The sequence below is a fragment of the Habropoda laboriosa genome, unplaced genomic scaffold (genome assembly GCF_001263275.1).
Source record: "Habropoda laboriosa isolate 0110345459 unplaced genomic scaffold, ASM126327v1 scaffold34, whole genome shotgun sequence".
Taxonomy (NCBI): domain Eukaryota; kingdom Metazoa; phylum Arthropoda; class Insecta; order Hymenoptera; family Apidae; genus Habropoda; species Habropoda laboriosa.
Genome location: NW_017100142.1, coordinates 1,010,472 through 1,026,045, shown reverse-complemented (window position 1 = coordinate 1,026,045; position 15,574 = coordinate 1,010,472). Strand labels below are relative to the sequence as shown.

At 36.5% G+C, this 15,574-nt stretch overlaps 3 protein-coding genes across 3 annotated transcripts in view; 2 read left to right on the top strand and 1 right to left on the bottom strand.

Annotated features, from left to right (window-relative positions):
- LOC108572131 overlaps positions 1-1,659 on the bottom strand; it is a 3,511-nt gene extending 1,852 nt beyond the window's left edge. The window contains exons 1-3 of the mRNA XM_017934328.1: positions 1,308-1,659; positions 287-1,147; positions 69-200 (exon numbers count right to left, since the gene is read on the bottom strand). Coding sequence (XP_017789817.1) covers positions 69-200; positions 287-1,147; positions 1,308-1,659 — 1,345 coding nt within the window. The remainder of the gene's footprint in view (positions 1-68; positions 201-286; positions 1,148-1,307) is intronic.
- An 876-nt stretch (positions 1,660-2,535) lies between these two features.
- Positions 2,536-7,262, top strand: LOC108571955 (protein argonaute-2-like). Its single transcript, XM_017934116.1, is given in 15 exon segments — positions 2,536-2,711; positions 2,935-3,584; positions 3,694-4,020; positions 4,206-4,409; positions 4,533-4,659; positions 4,741-5,096; positions 5,170-5,289; positions 5,362-5,635; positions 5,736-5,900; positions 5,956-6,124; positions 6,214-6,304; positions 6,391-6,554; positions 6,663-6,936; positions 7,019-7,176; positions 7,178-7,262. Coding segments are annotated over 15 exon segments (3,174 nt in total). The 5' UTR covers positions 2,536-2,701.
- Positions 7,263-11,606: 4,344 nt separating this feature from the next.
- Positions 11,607-15,574, top strand: part of LOC108573027 (protein FAM13A) — an 11,091-nt gene continuing 7,123 nt past the window's right edge. Inside the window, exons 1-4 of the mRNA XM_017935386.1 lie at positions 11,607-12,358; positions 12,748-12,936; positions 13,028-13,409; positions 13,504-13,747. Of these exons, the coding sequence (XP_017790875.1) occupies positions 12,784-12,936; positions 13,028-13,409; positions 13,504-13,747 (779 nt within the window). The 5' untranslated portion in view covers positions 11,607-12,358; positions 12,748-12,783. The remainder of the gene's footprint in view (positions 12,359-12,747; positions 12,937-13,027; positions 13,410-13,503; positions 13,748-15,574) is intronic.

The window sequence follows — 15,574 nt, the reverse complement described above, 5'->3', positions numbered from 1 at the left end:
ACATCTCATGGAATTCAAACGTTTTATTTTTCCTTTAAAATTTGTATTGCAGTGTGAGATTAACCTACCTCGAAATGCACTCCAGGAACATCCAATAATTCGTTTTAAATGAGTTTGAGATGGAGGTTTAGGTACAACATTAGATATCCTTTTAAGGACAGGAACAACTCTAATTAATTTCGGATCTATTTGTCTGCCATCTGTAACAGAATATTGTACAAATTATTTAAAAAAAAACATCCGAAATTTGGAGTACAGATAGGATAAAATAAAGATATTATTCAACCTGTAGATATTTTTAATGGTGTTCTTGGCATAGCTTTGATAGGCTTAAAGTGATGAATTTCTTGATTGATGCTATCATGACTGCCGGCACTTTCTGCACTTCCCGTTCTTTCGTCGTCGTCTCCCGAAGATATACACACTTCCACTCCCAAACTTTTCTTTTTACTGTTCACAATGTCATTCGGTATACGCAACTCTTCTTTGCTTTGAGTGCCATATATTTTTGAAGAGGACATTCTAGGTTCCAAGGAACAATTCGAGACACAAGGTTCTATTACTTTTGTTGACGTTTGATGCTTTAGTGTCCTCGAAATAGCATTATATACAGGCATTGGATTTTGACAACAAAATTTACTTGCAGAATCATTATATGCATTAGACAAGTCTGCACTGTTTTTTGCACTAGAGGCATGTCTTTCTGCACGAATTTTAGATATTAGTGCAATATTTGACCTCCTTAATCCTGAACCTTCGTAGGGTTGCAGAAGAGCTGATTTTTCATATTTTGAACTATGAGGTTCCACTTTACATGAATTCACTTCAGTCATAGTGGCAACATTAAATTTTGAAGTGTGAAAGGAACTATTAGATGCATTAAAGGAGTTGTTATATTTAGATGTATCTTCCTGTTTTTCAACAATTTGCTTTTTCATTATAGATTTAGCAAAAAACTGATCTTGTGTTAACTGAGCTAATTGTTGCTGTTGCTCCTCCTCTTGAATCTTGCGAATTAAAGCCTCGCTGGCTATCTGTTCAGCTTTTCTTTGACATCGCATTTCTTCCTTGGCCATTTGAAGTTGGACTTCATATTCCCGTCGAATTTCTCCAGCTGCACTAAGTATTTTATTAGCACCAGCGAAGTCTGTATAAGAAAAATAATTTATTACACAGCATTAAAAAATAATAAATCAAATAGTTTCTTTCAAGAGTTTAGAAATTGTATATTAGTGTGTATGATTGGGTATAACTGGCTTTTCAGAGGTTATGTTATGTTTGTTTATCTTGTCTTATAGGCAACTCACCAGCATCCAATTCAATATTTTTGTCGTCACCGTTGTATTTATTTTCAACTTCTTTGGAAAATTTAGTTTGAATTAGTTCCCAAAGACCGCTATTAACTAATGTTTCGGTCTTGGTTGCTGTACGTAGCCAAGAACCGACTCGTACTCTACAAAGAGGACAACTCAAGCTATTATGCTCGAAAGTACCTTTCAAACATTTTAAACAAAGATTGTGTGTGCACGGTAATGTTACTGGTTCAATCAGGATGCTGCGGCACACTGGACATATTAAATCTCGAAGACTAAGGTCTACTGATGATTGTGTCAAAGAAATATCAAACAATTTTGACGTTCGCTTCAAATATGTCGCCATCTTGCCATATTTTTCAGAGAAACACAACAACCATTACGATTATTGCGAGAACCATGGTTCTTTTACTAACTAGAACGCTTGCAGATAGACAAATCTAAACTGCAAATTCTCTATAAACGTGTGTACTCAAAACAATCAGATCACTTTTCCTATTCCAATACATGTAGGTATTTATGATTAAACTCTGTTTCAAATTGTGCAAAATTAAATCATCCCTAATATATTTTCAATGTTCCCCTTTATTGTAATTGATTCTGTTCGACCGATACCGATTTTGTATAGATGACTTTTTCCAAATATACATGATAATAATAAACTTAAAATTAAGCTGTAATTACTAATTCAATAACCAGGAAATAAATAGATACCGAAAACAGAAGAAATTTTCATTTTGAAAGCTGTATGTATAATTTAGCTGATTTTAGTGTAAAGATAGAAATAAAGGATGGGAATTTTCAATCTGCATTGTTCTGATTAGCATTCGTAAAATTGGTACTGTTTCACATACTGATCAGATTTAATTTTCTAGAGACTTTTATTATTGTACACTTTTAGACACAATTACGAAATAAAAAAATTTTCAATACCATATTTAGTGCATTGTATATAATATTAATAATTACATACAGTAAGAAAACGTATAAGAACATTAAATCATTTCCAAACATGTTATATACTTTCCTTAGAGAAGTATATTTGTAAATTTTGTTTCGTGTTTAATAAAATATATTGTCTTATTTTTTATTTTCTTCATATTATCCTACATTGTATTACGAGTATAGCATGTTGGTGAAACTGCAAAGAATTTTCCAGAACATTACTGGTTGTTCCCCCTCTCCGTAATAAGAGAAAAGGTGACATACAAGACGAGTGAGTGTTGAGTACTGAGATATTTGTTGTAAATTAAACGTACACGGGATAGAACTTAATTTGAGCCAACATTACTTGTTGTCTTAGATTCGATAAAACTTCAAGGTAACGGTTAATATTCGCATCGAGTTGAAGTATTTCTCCCCGGATAGACGAGTAACGCCATAATAAAATGGGAAAAGGTATCTTATTACTTTTACAGTTATTACTGTTATAAATTGAATGTAATGTAAGAACGTATAGAACAGACATTATTAAGACATAATTACTATATTACTACTAGTTCGATTACGACTCACGCTAAGCTTTTCAATTGTCGTCGTCACTTGGACGAGAACGGAAAGTCATGAAGAATTGGCCTGACGGTGAATATATTAACAAAAAGATATTCATTTTCGCGTTCAGGAAAGAAAGGAAAGAATAAAAGAAAGGAGGATGACCCAGGAACATCTAATCCACAACAGCAACAACAACGACCACCTGCTCCACAACAGCAACAACAACAACAACCACCTGCTCCACAACAGCAGCAACAACAACAACCACCTGCTCCACAACAGCAGCAACAACAACAACAACCACCTGCTCCACAACAGCAGCAGCAACAACAACCACCTGTTCCACAACAGAAAAAGCAATGGCCTGCTCCACAACAGCAGCAACAACAACAACCACCTGCTCCACAACAGCAGAAACAACAACGACCACCTGCTCCAAAACAACAGCAGCAACAACCACCTGCTCCACAACAAAAAAAGCAATGGCCTGCTCCACAACAGCAGCAACAACAACAACCACCTGCTCCACAACAGCAGCAACAACAACGACCACCTGCTCCAAAACAACAGAAGCAACAACAACCACCTGCTCCACAACAGAAAAAGCAATGGCCTGCTCCACAACAGCAGCAACAACAACAACCACCTGCTCCACAACAGAAAAAGCAATGGCCTGCTCCACAACAGCAGCAACAACAACAACCACCTGCTCCACAACAGCAGCAACAACAACGACCACCTGCTCCACAACAGCAGCAACAACAATTATTACCACAGGTACAATTTATATTTTGGCAAAAATAAAATTGATTTTAAGATTATGGATGTTAAGTGATAATTCAAATTTTATTGTTCTATGTTTTCTATTTGGGAAACTGCTATGAAGGTAAAACGAAATGTTTCAAGATCTGTCTTGCCAGAAGGTTTACATGAAATGTACTTGGAACGAATACCACGGAAAACTAGTGCTACAGGGGGGAAGGAGGGTAGACGAATTGTTGTGGAAACGAATATGCTTAAATTACTTTTGAACTCTAATTTTGAAACAGATATTGTACATTATGACGTAGTTATTACACCAGACAGGCCAAAGTTTTTATTAAAAGTCGTTTTTGAAGAATTTAGGAAGAAGCATTTTCCAAAAAGGTTCCCAGCATTTGATGGCAAGAAGAATGCATTTAGTGCAAAAAATCTTCCTTTTGGTGTTACAAGTGTAAGTAGTAAATTGACAATTTGCTGTTATAATTATAAATTCATACTTCATATTCATATACAATGACTGTTCTTCTGATTTCTGAATTGAAATTAAGTTTCTACTTGTTATACAAATTTTGCAAGCTATATAAGTTTTATATAATTGCATAATTATGTGAAATTTAATAAATTTTTTTTCTGCAGACAGAAGATGAAATAAAAATTTATGATTCTGAGTTTTGTAGAGAAAGGACTTTCAAAATTTATTTAAATAAAGTTGCAAATATCGATTTATCGTGGTTGAAAAATATATATTTTGGCGTTAATGTTGAAGGAATAAAAGAACAACAGGGTTTACAAGCATTGAATATTATTTTACATCATGCTGCTTCGCATCGCTTTGTTTCAGTAAGTTATACTGCATTATTAAGTTTTTAAGAAATTATATTCAAATTTATGTAATAGTTTATATGTTTTAGGTTATAATAAATGGACTATATTGACAGTAATGCTTATGTAATGTTTTAATAGGTTGGCAGATCGCTTTTTCAGCCACCGGTACCAGGTCGTATTGTATCCTTAACAAATGGCTTAGATTTATGGTATGGTGTATTTAAATCTGTTGTAATTGGATCAAGACCATATTTAAATGTAGATGGTAATATATTAATATAATCGTATTTATTTATATCAATAATGATATTGTATGCAAGTAGTATTTATTATATTTTTTTTGTAGTGGCACATAAGGGATTTCCTACAGAACAATCAGTTATTGAGTTAATGAAACAATTATGTGGAAATGTTGAAAATATAACGCCAAGGGATTTACAATATAATCAGGATAAAATAAGTAAATTTCTAAAGGGATTGAAAGTTCAGTACGAAATACCTGGACAGTCTATGACTAAAAGAACTTACCGTGTAAACGGATTAGTCGAGTGCGCAAGAAGGAATGAATTCACTTTAGAAGATCAAACTTCGTGTACAGTTGAACAATATTTTAAACAAGCAAAAAAATATAAAATCCAATATCCTGACTTACCTTGCCTTTGGGTAGGATCTCTAAATAACAAGATTTATTTACCTGCAGAGGTACATGAAAAATATCTATGAAAAGAATGACTATCAAGAAGAATACTAGTAATCTTTTATTTATATTTTACAGTTATGTAAAATTGTAGCTGGGCAAGTGACGCACAAGCAAATGGATGAATCTCAAGTTCGTACACTTATAAAGCACGCAGCGACTGATACCAAAAAGCGCAAAGAGAAAATTATGAATGGTGTAAGAGTTTTGATTTATATCTGAACACTAACATTATTTTTTTATTATCAATAAAGTATTAACATGTTGTAGTTTGCCAGTATGGATTTAAACAAACAACCTAGTTTGACGAATGAATTCCATATTTCTGTGCAAACTGATATGGAGAAAGTTCCAGCAAGAGTTCTTCAGCCTCCTATGTTACAATATAACGACAGACAAGTTAAAGTATTTAAAGGGGTATGGAGACCAGAAAAATTTCTAAGGCCATCCACGCTACCAGAAGATTCGTGGACTATTTTAAATTTAGATAGAACCGTGTACGATACTCAGTTATATCAGTTACATTCTGAATTACAAGATAATGGTTAGTATGTCGCGTTACAACAAGAAATTATCCAATAAATGTAAGACTAGTTGCTACATAATATGTAACAGTATTGTGGTAATTTGACAATGATTATTAGGTCGTCGCCTGAACATGACAATAGGCAATGCTCTAAAGCCATTTGGGAATTTATCTATACGAGGAAATAATATTAATAATGTTATGAAGTATTTTCAAGAAAAGAAACAACAAAATATACAGTTGGTAATAGTAGTAATTGAAGAAAGAGACAATACGGTATACGGTAAGTAAAATGACAATAATAAGAAACGTTTACGATAATGCTTTAATTCTTGAAGGTTTAATAAAACAAATTTCCGAACTCAACATACCCAATGGTATGGTAACTCAATGTATAAAAGCCGGCACTATAAAAAAAAGATTGAGCGAATCAACGATCATAAATATTTTATTAAAAATTAATTCTAAACTCAATGGTGTTAATCATACTTTGGCCTCTACTTATCGGTAATATTACTTTTTACACACACTTTTTACGTTCCTTGTAACATGATACGTGTAGGTGTATACTTAATATTTTTGAAATATTATTCCAGTCCGCGTTGTTTACAAAAGCCATGCATGATACTTGGTGCAGATGTAACGCATCCATCACCCGATGCTGTAAATATACCTTCAATTGCTGCCGTAAGGAAAACCTTTATTTTCAGTTATGTAAAATATCTGTTTTCTATATGATATGTATACTTGTAACGAATAATGTGTTAATGTAGGTTGCTGCAAGCCACGATCCGAATGCTTTTCAATATAACATTGAAGTGAGACTTCAGTCACCAAGAGAAGAAATGATACAAGATATGGAAGAAATTATGATGAAACAATTGGTGTTTTTCTACAAACAAACAAGATGCAAACCTTGCCAACTAATTTTTTATCGGTAAACAGATTGAAATAATAAACGTTACGTTATATTAGGTAAATTCCAGTACAAAAGATAGAATTAAGAAACGACTTTTTGCGTGTATATGTGTACATGTATATATAGGGATGGTGTAAGCGAAGGGCAGCTTACACAAGTGATGCATTTTGAAATGACTGCGATAAGAAAAGCTGTGGCACGATTATATAATGCTGATGCAGATAAAGTACCAATTGCATATTTTGTCGTTCAAAAAAGACATCATACACGCTTTTTTCCAACTGATGCGAGGAATTCCGATGACAGATATTTTAATGTACAGGCGGGTACAATAGTTGACACAGAAATTACACATCCAACTCACATAGATTTTTATCTCGTATCTCATGCTAGTATTCAGGTACGTCAACAATGCTTAATATACATACGTTAGAATAAAGAATTTGAAGAATTTGTATTAGTCAGGTAACAAATTTTTATAGGGTACTGCCAGACCTACAAAATACAGATGTATTTGTAATGAACTTGGCATGTCAGAAGATGAAATAGAACAGCTAACATATTACCTTTGTCATATGTTCGCACGCTGCACAAGATCCGTCAGCTATCCCGCGCCTACTTATTACGCTCATTTAGCTGTCATTGGATGTAAATAATTTAGAAGAGGAGCAACGAAGCAAGTTGACTTTAAGTATAAATAAAATTTCACCGATGTTTTTCGTATAATATGAGTGTGTGTACGTATCCTTTTATTCTTCATATTGTACTCTGATAATATTGAGCTTATAAATATGGTATATAAGGTTGCTGTATTTAAATATATTTTACGATCATGGCGATGATCATGATCATCATCATAGTTATATTTACAATTATAAACTATTATTATTATTTTGCTAAGAGAATTTTCAATGTTACGTGAAATATAGCCTAGTTTTCTGCGATGTATCATGAAAGACCAATAAAAATCTAAAAATTGATTTTTCATCTGTGAATTAATATTTTTTAAAGCAAGACAATAATTATTGTTTTACGGTAAGAACTGTTGCAAAACAACAACAACAGCAGCTTGGAATTTATTGAAAATTAATTTTTTTGAAATTTAATTGCATATTTTTTGCTATTGAGACGACGAATACTAGTCTGCTGATGATTGAAAGTTTTTACTTTTTCATTTAGCTTGTTCATATATAGAATTGAAATGAAATTTCTATTGCATAATTATTAATTATTTCACTTTAAGATATGCGTTACAAGATATAATAACCATTTGTCATAATTTGATTTTCTACAATACGAACATGTGTCGTCGTATCGTGTTGCTACAATCGATTCTCTTTGAACGTAAAGTGCAACTAATATGGCGTATGGTGCATTTGTATCTGTACTGTGAATATGATAACCGTTCTTAAGTAATTTGGTCACATATTTCGCGACTTTGCATTGTAAAACTGTTATCGAAAATTGATTTCATAGTAAAAGTAAAATATCGTGGTTGTGAGTCTGTACATTTTGTTTAGCAACGTGAAGATAAATTTGATGGATCGGTAAGGGGTTAATTTCCTACAATCTTTGCTTTTATTCACATAATCCCTGGTGACAGGCAGATTTCTGGTAATGGAGTTGAAGATTATCGTATTTCTTCATTCGTCACTTCTTTACAGTGTTTAACGTTACAACGAAAATTATCGCCGGCGTGAAATACATAATACGTTAACGATATAAAGGTACGTTATTGTTAATTTCATATAAACAATATCGTAAATTGTGTATTATGTACACATGTGTATGTTTCCTTTTATACTGTGCACACACAGAACAATATACATAAATACATGTATGTATGTATTAAGAAATAATAAGTGTTAAGTAGCGTTATGTGCATACACGTATTCTGTTATTGCTGTACCAATTATAAACGTTGAATATGAACCGTAAAGCATACAATATAGAGGGTGTTAATGAAACAATCGTTTCGAACGAAAGTACCGTAACATTCTAATATTATATTGGTCATAGTTGCATGAAAGTAAAGTGAATTAATGAGAAGATGAATTGTGAATATTCAGATTACATACATACATATATGTATGTGTATAGCTCTGAGGGGTCATTGTACGTACATACGTACTAGGTGTAAGTACTATTTCTGTTGATATAGTAGATACCGACAAGAATATTAGGAACTGTATATTAGTTTATTGTTGATTTAATTAATGCATTTCAAGGAGCACTATGTTTTGATAAAGTTTTATACTCGAATGGTCGATTATGATATTTGAAAAATGTTGAATTTCTCACCGATGTCTCTCTATTGTTTATTTACCGTCGGCGGCAGTCAATAGTATAAATCAATTTTTATGGTATTTCTCACGTAGAGGAAATAAAGTAGAAAAATAGTTTGGATATTAGAGTTGGTTTTAACTGAAAATAAGAATGTTCCTGGAATTGAAGCTGGAACTAGAAAAATTTGAACAAGAATGTAAACTCGAATATGTTACATAAAATTATGTTAACAATTGGATTAGACGAATAAGACAGTTAATAGGTTCAATTTCGAAAGAGATATCAATTTGAAGATTAGTATATGTAGAGTGAATTGCGATACTGTATCGTAGAAAACTATTCGAAATGGACGATCACGTAGTATCGCTTCTCGTAAAGACTCGATAGGCAAGAGAATATTTGCGAACACATATTGGTGCGAATTTCAAATGTTACGATAAGATAATATACTAATTGGTCATTTTCGAAGATGGTAATTGTTTGCGAACGAAATGGTTGTAATAATTGAAAAATTGTCAAGTTATTTTCAGTGTCGTATTCTCGCTACGATTGTCAAAAATGAAATGGAACGTTACAATAGAAGGGCGGACGATCTTCCGTTACGTTGAAATGAAAAACTGGTTATCCAAAAAATTAGAAAGTCTCATATGTATATACGTGTGTAAATACATAAGTACATATGTATATCGTACATACGAATGGCTGTCTATCTGTCTGTCTGTCTGATAGATGTGAAAATTGTACTACGGTGATGTTTAATTCGTTATTTTGCAATTTACCGCGCGTGTCCTTTTCTACAGAAAATAAGAAATCTACGACACTGTTTACTCGCATACCGTTCACATACGATCTTCGGTAAGTTTCAAGATAAATTTGATCGTCTCGTTATTTCGCTTGAATCAATGTTGCCAGTGTCCCTTTTTATTTATCCCTTACTCTTTTCACATATTCTCTCACCTGTCTCCCCCCCCCCCTCCCCCCGTCAACCGACCGACGTCCACCGTTCCCCGCCCATCTTTTCTGCTCTTTCTCATACTCTCCTCGCCTTTCTTTACCCCGTCTCCATGTAAAGTTCTGTCTCCTTCTATGTTTGCTCTCTGTTCTCGTGGATACTTCACGTGACCAGAACGGTCTATTGATTCTTGGAGGTAGTGCATGCGCCCTCGTCCTCGCGATATCTGCTGCTAAGGGGGTATATGTGATACGGTGGAAACGCTGCTCGAGTTCCGTTCGCTAGCGGAGGAGACGTAAAGGGACTATCGGGCAACATTAGAGGCGAAGGGGTGAATGAGGGGAAAGGACAGGAAAGGGGAGCTACGCGGTCGTGAAAACTTAGTATTCAGTATCGCTTCGTGTGGCGCTTGTGCACGATCCGTTCTGATCGTTATGACTATCGTTCTCCTCTTCAGGTACACCTCTACTTCTTTCCTTTTCTCAAGGAATACACTTTCTTCGCCAGTTACACATTTTTTGCTTCGCAGTTCTCATTATGTTTTGTGATCGTTAATACAAAATCTTTGAAGAGGTTAATCTCACTACTATTTACTACGTCGTGTCGTTACAACGGACATTTCTTTCCTTTTTTCTTTTCGTTTCTTTTCTTTTACTTTTCTGTTTCATAATTCACATACGGCCGATTATGTGTGTTACGAGCGTAAGAGGGTTAATTGGTGGACGGTAGGAGAAAAGCGAGAGTTAGCTGGTTTTTCAAATATACGTGTGCGTTCGAATTTATTCGAAAGAAAATGCATCACGTTGGCAACACGAAGTTTCTCATTCTGCTTCTTTCTCGTTTCACTCGGACTTCGACTTCGACTTCGACTTTGATTTCGATTTCGAAAAGTAAACAATGACGCGACGTGTCACGTTTCTTCCGTTCTTCCGTCACGGGTCGTGCTATTTTACGATCAGTGCTTTCCAATTATATCCCCGGCAATTCAAATTTTACTTGCCTCCTCTCTCACTCTTTTCTTCCTACAAAGTTAAATGCTGGTTCCATTGCACTCGCAAAATATCGATCGTTTGCACGATCAATGGAACGTAAGACTTTTCTATCGCCACATCCAATCAACCAGCAAATTCTTTTTTTTCTTTCTCTTTACCGTTTATTCACCCTTTTATAATGTATACATACATAGTTTAGGATTGTTCAACGTCATATTTCACAAAAAAACATGTTTTCTTCGTAGGTGAACAAGTCATGAAAAATACTACGCTTATCGACGAATCGAAATTTTTGTCAGAATGTTGACGCAACTCGGCGTGGAGGAAAGTTCTGGAGCAGAGAACGTTTGTGTTTGCTCCCGCTCTACGACGACGACGACTAGGACGACTAGGACGACTAGGACGACGACGACGACTAGGACGACGACTAGGACGACAACGACGACGACGACGACGACGACGACGACGACAGTGACAATTAGTGTTTAAATGAAATCGAGACATTTTGCAGGTTCCGCTGAATCGTGAAATTCGAACGTGATATCGAATAATAAAATTTTCCGAATAATGAAAATGAAACGAGTTGAAACGAGTTATCGCGATAAATGAACATTCATTTTACATGGTTGGATTCGTTCGACGTAAAATTGTAACGTTCGTTTTGATTTCAGAAGGCAGTTGCGGTAGAAGTACTATAAGGAGACACGTGGACCATGTCAGGGCAAGGAGCAGAGTGGTGACCTAACACTCATCCTCGGTTCTGACCCTCGATGCTTACGCTAAGGCTGGTCTCGACTCACTTCCTGAAGCAGCCATAGGCAGTGCCCTTCGCCTTAGAGAAAGGGCTCGATGCGATGTGCCGTGATAGGGACATGAACCCAAAACTAGTAGATTCAAACGATCTCTTTTTATCGTCGTATTGGTTGCCGGCATCGGCTTAAAAATTGAACTCGAGAGTTCTGTGCGCGTGTCGACGAAGGACTCTTCTTCGCCGGCCCCATCTCCTTTGAGAATTTTCTATTCGCTGGTCGCCCCTCTGGTTCCCGTCATCCCTTTATCCCACACATCGTTCCTTGTCCACCGTTTTAAACCCTTTTTTTCCCGTGCGAGAACCAAGAAAGAGAGAGAGAGAGAGAGAGAACACGTCCTCCGTTTTAAACCCTTTTTTTCCCGTGCGAGAACCAAGAAAGAGAGAGAGAGAGAACACGTGAAACAACGAAACACGAGAAACGGAAGTGAGACGGAGAACAAGTTCCTTTCTCGCTTCCATTGAGAAATTGTGATTTTCTTTTTTACGTAACAAAGTGATCGCGACAGCGATATTAGAAGGAAAGGAAAGGATCGACGCTTGCCAAGGGAGGAAACATTGTTGGATAGCACGTACCTTGTTCTCTCGTTACACTTGTCTTTTCGCGCTTGAAAAACGCACGCGGGACCAGCAGATTTGAAAGGCGCGCACCCTTTCTTCACCTAACCCTTGCGAAATCAGCTACAACGAGGAAGAAACGAACAGTCAGAAGGTGTACTTCCAAGTAGCTTCCAGGCTGTACTCCATTTATTTCAATCTGTGGAGAATCGCGAGGGAGTGCATTGTGAGTCTCTACTTTCTTTTTCTTAATCGTTCTTTTCCACGATTATTGTAAACTTTTGCAACGGACAATGGATCGTTGATATTAGCCGGTCGTGATACGCGACCGCTCCTCCAATTGTTCGCCAGTTAGAGCAATCGCCGTCGTCGTCGTCGTCGTCGCTCTATACATACTTACGTATCTATTCTACGTATATGTACATATACTACACACCTGCAAATATTAATGAAATTTACGGTGAAAAAGAAAAAATTCAATCGATCGAAATAGTCGTGAAATATTCATGGTTCGTTGTTCGATGTAACATACCTATGTATATGGTATGGTATGGCATGGTATGTTATGTAATAGTAAACATAGATAGTAAAATTGACGTTTGACAATTTGATCAGTGCGGCGGCGGTGGCTCACGGTGTAGACAAAGTGGGATGAGACGTCCTCAGCAAGAACATCACCATCTCCACAGCAACCACCACAATCACCACCATCTTCATCATCACCATCACCATCACCATCATCATCATCATCATCATCATGGATCCTCGACAAGTCCTACACGCTCTCGGCAAGTTCACGAAAAGGTAATTTTCTTCGGTTTGACGTTTTTCGATAGTGAAAAGGACGGTGCACGTGGAAGTTGTGTGACGAATGAAATTTGCTAATTTTCCAAAGGACGAATCCCGTTTGGCGAAGGTGAAACGAGTTCTGGCAGTATCGCTGTTGGGACGTAACGGAGGATCGACGAGAATATTTGGTACACGATTGGATTCCATCGAGCCGTACCTCGACACCGGCGTGCCTTTCGTGGTGCATCGGCTGTGCAGTTACATCGAAGCTCATGGTTTTCAAAGTGCCGCCGTGTTTCGTCTTTCCGGCGGGAGTCCAAGACTAGCGGAAAGATTGAGGGCCGCGTTTGAAAGGAGAGGAGACGCCGACTTGGAAGCTGCGGCATGTCCTCCGACTGCGGCCACGCTTCTTCGTCAGTATCTCAAAGAATTGCCACAACCTGTCGTATCTTCGACGCTCGTAGCTAGACTATTGACCATTCATACTCGTCAGTATTCCTTACTTCTTTCCTTGTCGTTATTTTTCTCTTTTCTACGCGATATTTCGATAAAAACCAGCTATCCTGAATTCTTCGTTCGCAGAGAGTTACGCAAATGATCACGACTGCTGGATCAGTTCAACCAAGGAGGTTCTTTCGACTCTGCCATCCTCCCATTATCGTTTGTTCGGTTACTTGGCTCTTTATTTAAGCAAGTATGAAGCTAAACATGGACGAAGCGCCGGCGTTTGCGGTGTATTCGCTCCCGTGATTCTACCTCATGTTCCACCCGCTACCACGCTTCTTCGCGACATCCTGGCCGAAGCGTCCGAAATTTTTCCAGACTGGTAAGTTCTATTCATCCGATTATACCGTTTCTTTTTCTTCCCTTTTCTCCCTTCCTTCTAGAAACACAAGCGTCCGATTAAAAAACATTTATTCCGGCCTTTATTCCTTCACACGAGACACAGTTATAGTGCATGAAACAGCTGACTTTGTTGACCAATCGACCATTTAGATTCGATTACCGACCACCATAAGTATGCGTCAACCGCATTCGCTGTTACGCAATATCGATAGAAGTTACATTTCTCTTCGTATCATACACTTTTGATCCACAGAAGCAATAAAATATCAATGAAAATATATTAAACCGTTGCGCTATAGTCTCTCGAGGAAATTCGAAATCGGTCGGTTTACTTTGAGTTACGAGGCGTTAGCATGTGTTAAAGGTGATGCTTCGAGTTCGCTCGCGTGTATCGATTCAATACGAATCCAAGTAAGTAAGTACATGGTACGTTCTACGTTCATACGTAGAATGTTTTTACCGTGAAAAAAAATTTGTCATTCTTTCCGAAAATTCTTTATTAATTACATCGTTTCGTTTAATCGCACATCGGACAGTAAGATTGCGAAATGTTTCACCAAGCGGATACGTGTGTCTATTTCGTCTATTCGTTTACGCGCCTCGACAATTCTCGCGATTTACTTTACTGATCGGTCCTTGGTCTCGTTGGAATTATTCAACGCTGACAAATGTTCTTGAAAGTACCACCACACTCGATATTTCCTTTTATGCCATACTTATTTTTCGATTAACATTCAAGGCATGCTGCACGTCCACTCATTCTTGCACACATACCATACCATCCGTCAACCTTATTTCAGATCAGTTTTACACCAATAATTAATACCATTCGATGAATTTTATTCCGCTCGTTCGTTACGCATCGGTAAGAATCGCATTAAGATCGCTGTTGTAACAATGACCCCGCCGCGCCGCGGCGTACGATACCTATAACGCGATCTGTCGTCACTTATTTCCGACAATTCGATCAATGATATCGCCGACATGCTACACGAACGCGAAAGATAAAGTTAACGATTCAAACTTCCTATCGATTATGCTTATTAAACTAATAATACACTTGCAACGAGCTTGCCATTCACGATGAACACAAAAAAAAGACAAGAGGAAAATTCTATTTTTACTCTCCTGGAACACACAATGAATAAAATTTATTATAATAACAAGAAGTTTTTACGTTCACCCCGAAAGCTGTAGCAAATATTTTCTATTCGATGTTTAAATTTTCTTTTTTATCGTCTCTTTCTTTTTCACGTTAAGCTTAAGAGCTAAAGATTCTATTTTTAAACGGTACCTACCTGTAAAAATATACAGATTGTATTTCATTTTGATCATACTGAAAATTAAGAATTTTGCAAGTACGAAAGAACGTTGGTGCTCAGTCGGAATATACATATAGGTATAGATACATAACACGCGTTACTGCATGGTAAGGTTAGCAACAGAGTGCGTAGTTTCTGAGTTTAACTCGAAGAAATGTACGAATGGTGCGCGCCTGCTGGCATTCAACTATACATACATACATACATACATACATACATTTTAACGCGATAAAAAATATTATTTCTCACAGTTGAGAAAACTTTGCCACAAATATTTCTCTTCTATACGGTTATCGATTCGTACTTTTCTTACATAAGAACAACCACTTGGATTATTGAGACTTGTTCAGCTGGCTTCTCGTCAAGTTGTAGAGCGTTACTTTTTCTAGGTTATCTACGGTTTAAAAAGATCAGTTTTCAACAAAAATTTCCCGGCTGTCCGGCAAATTTCAATTCTGTTTTCTCCGAAACAGAATAATCGATTT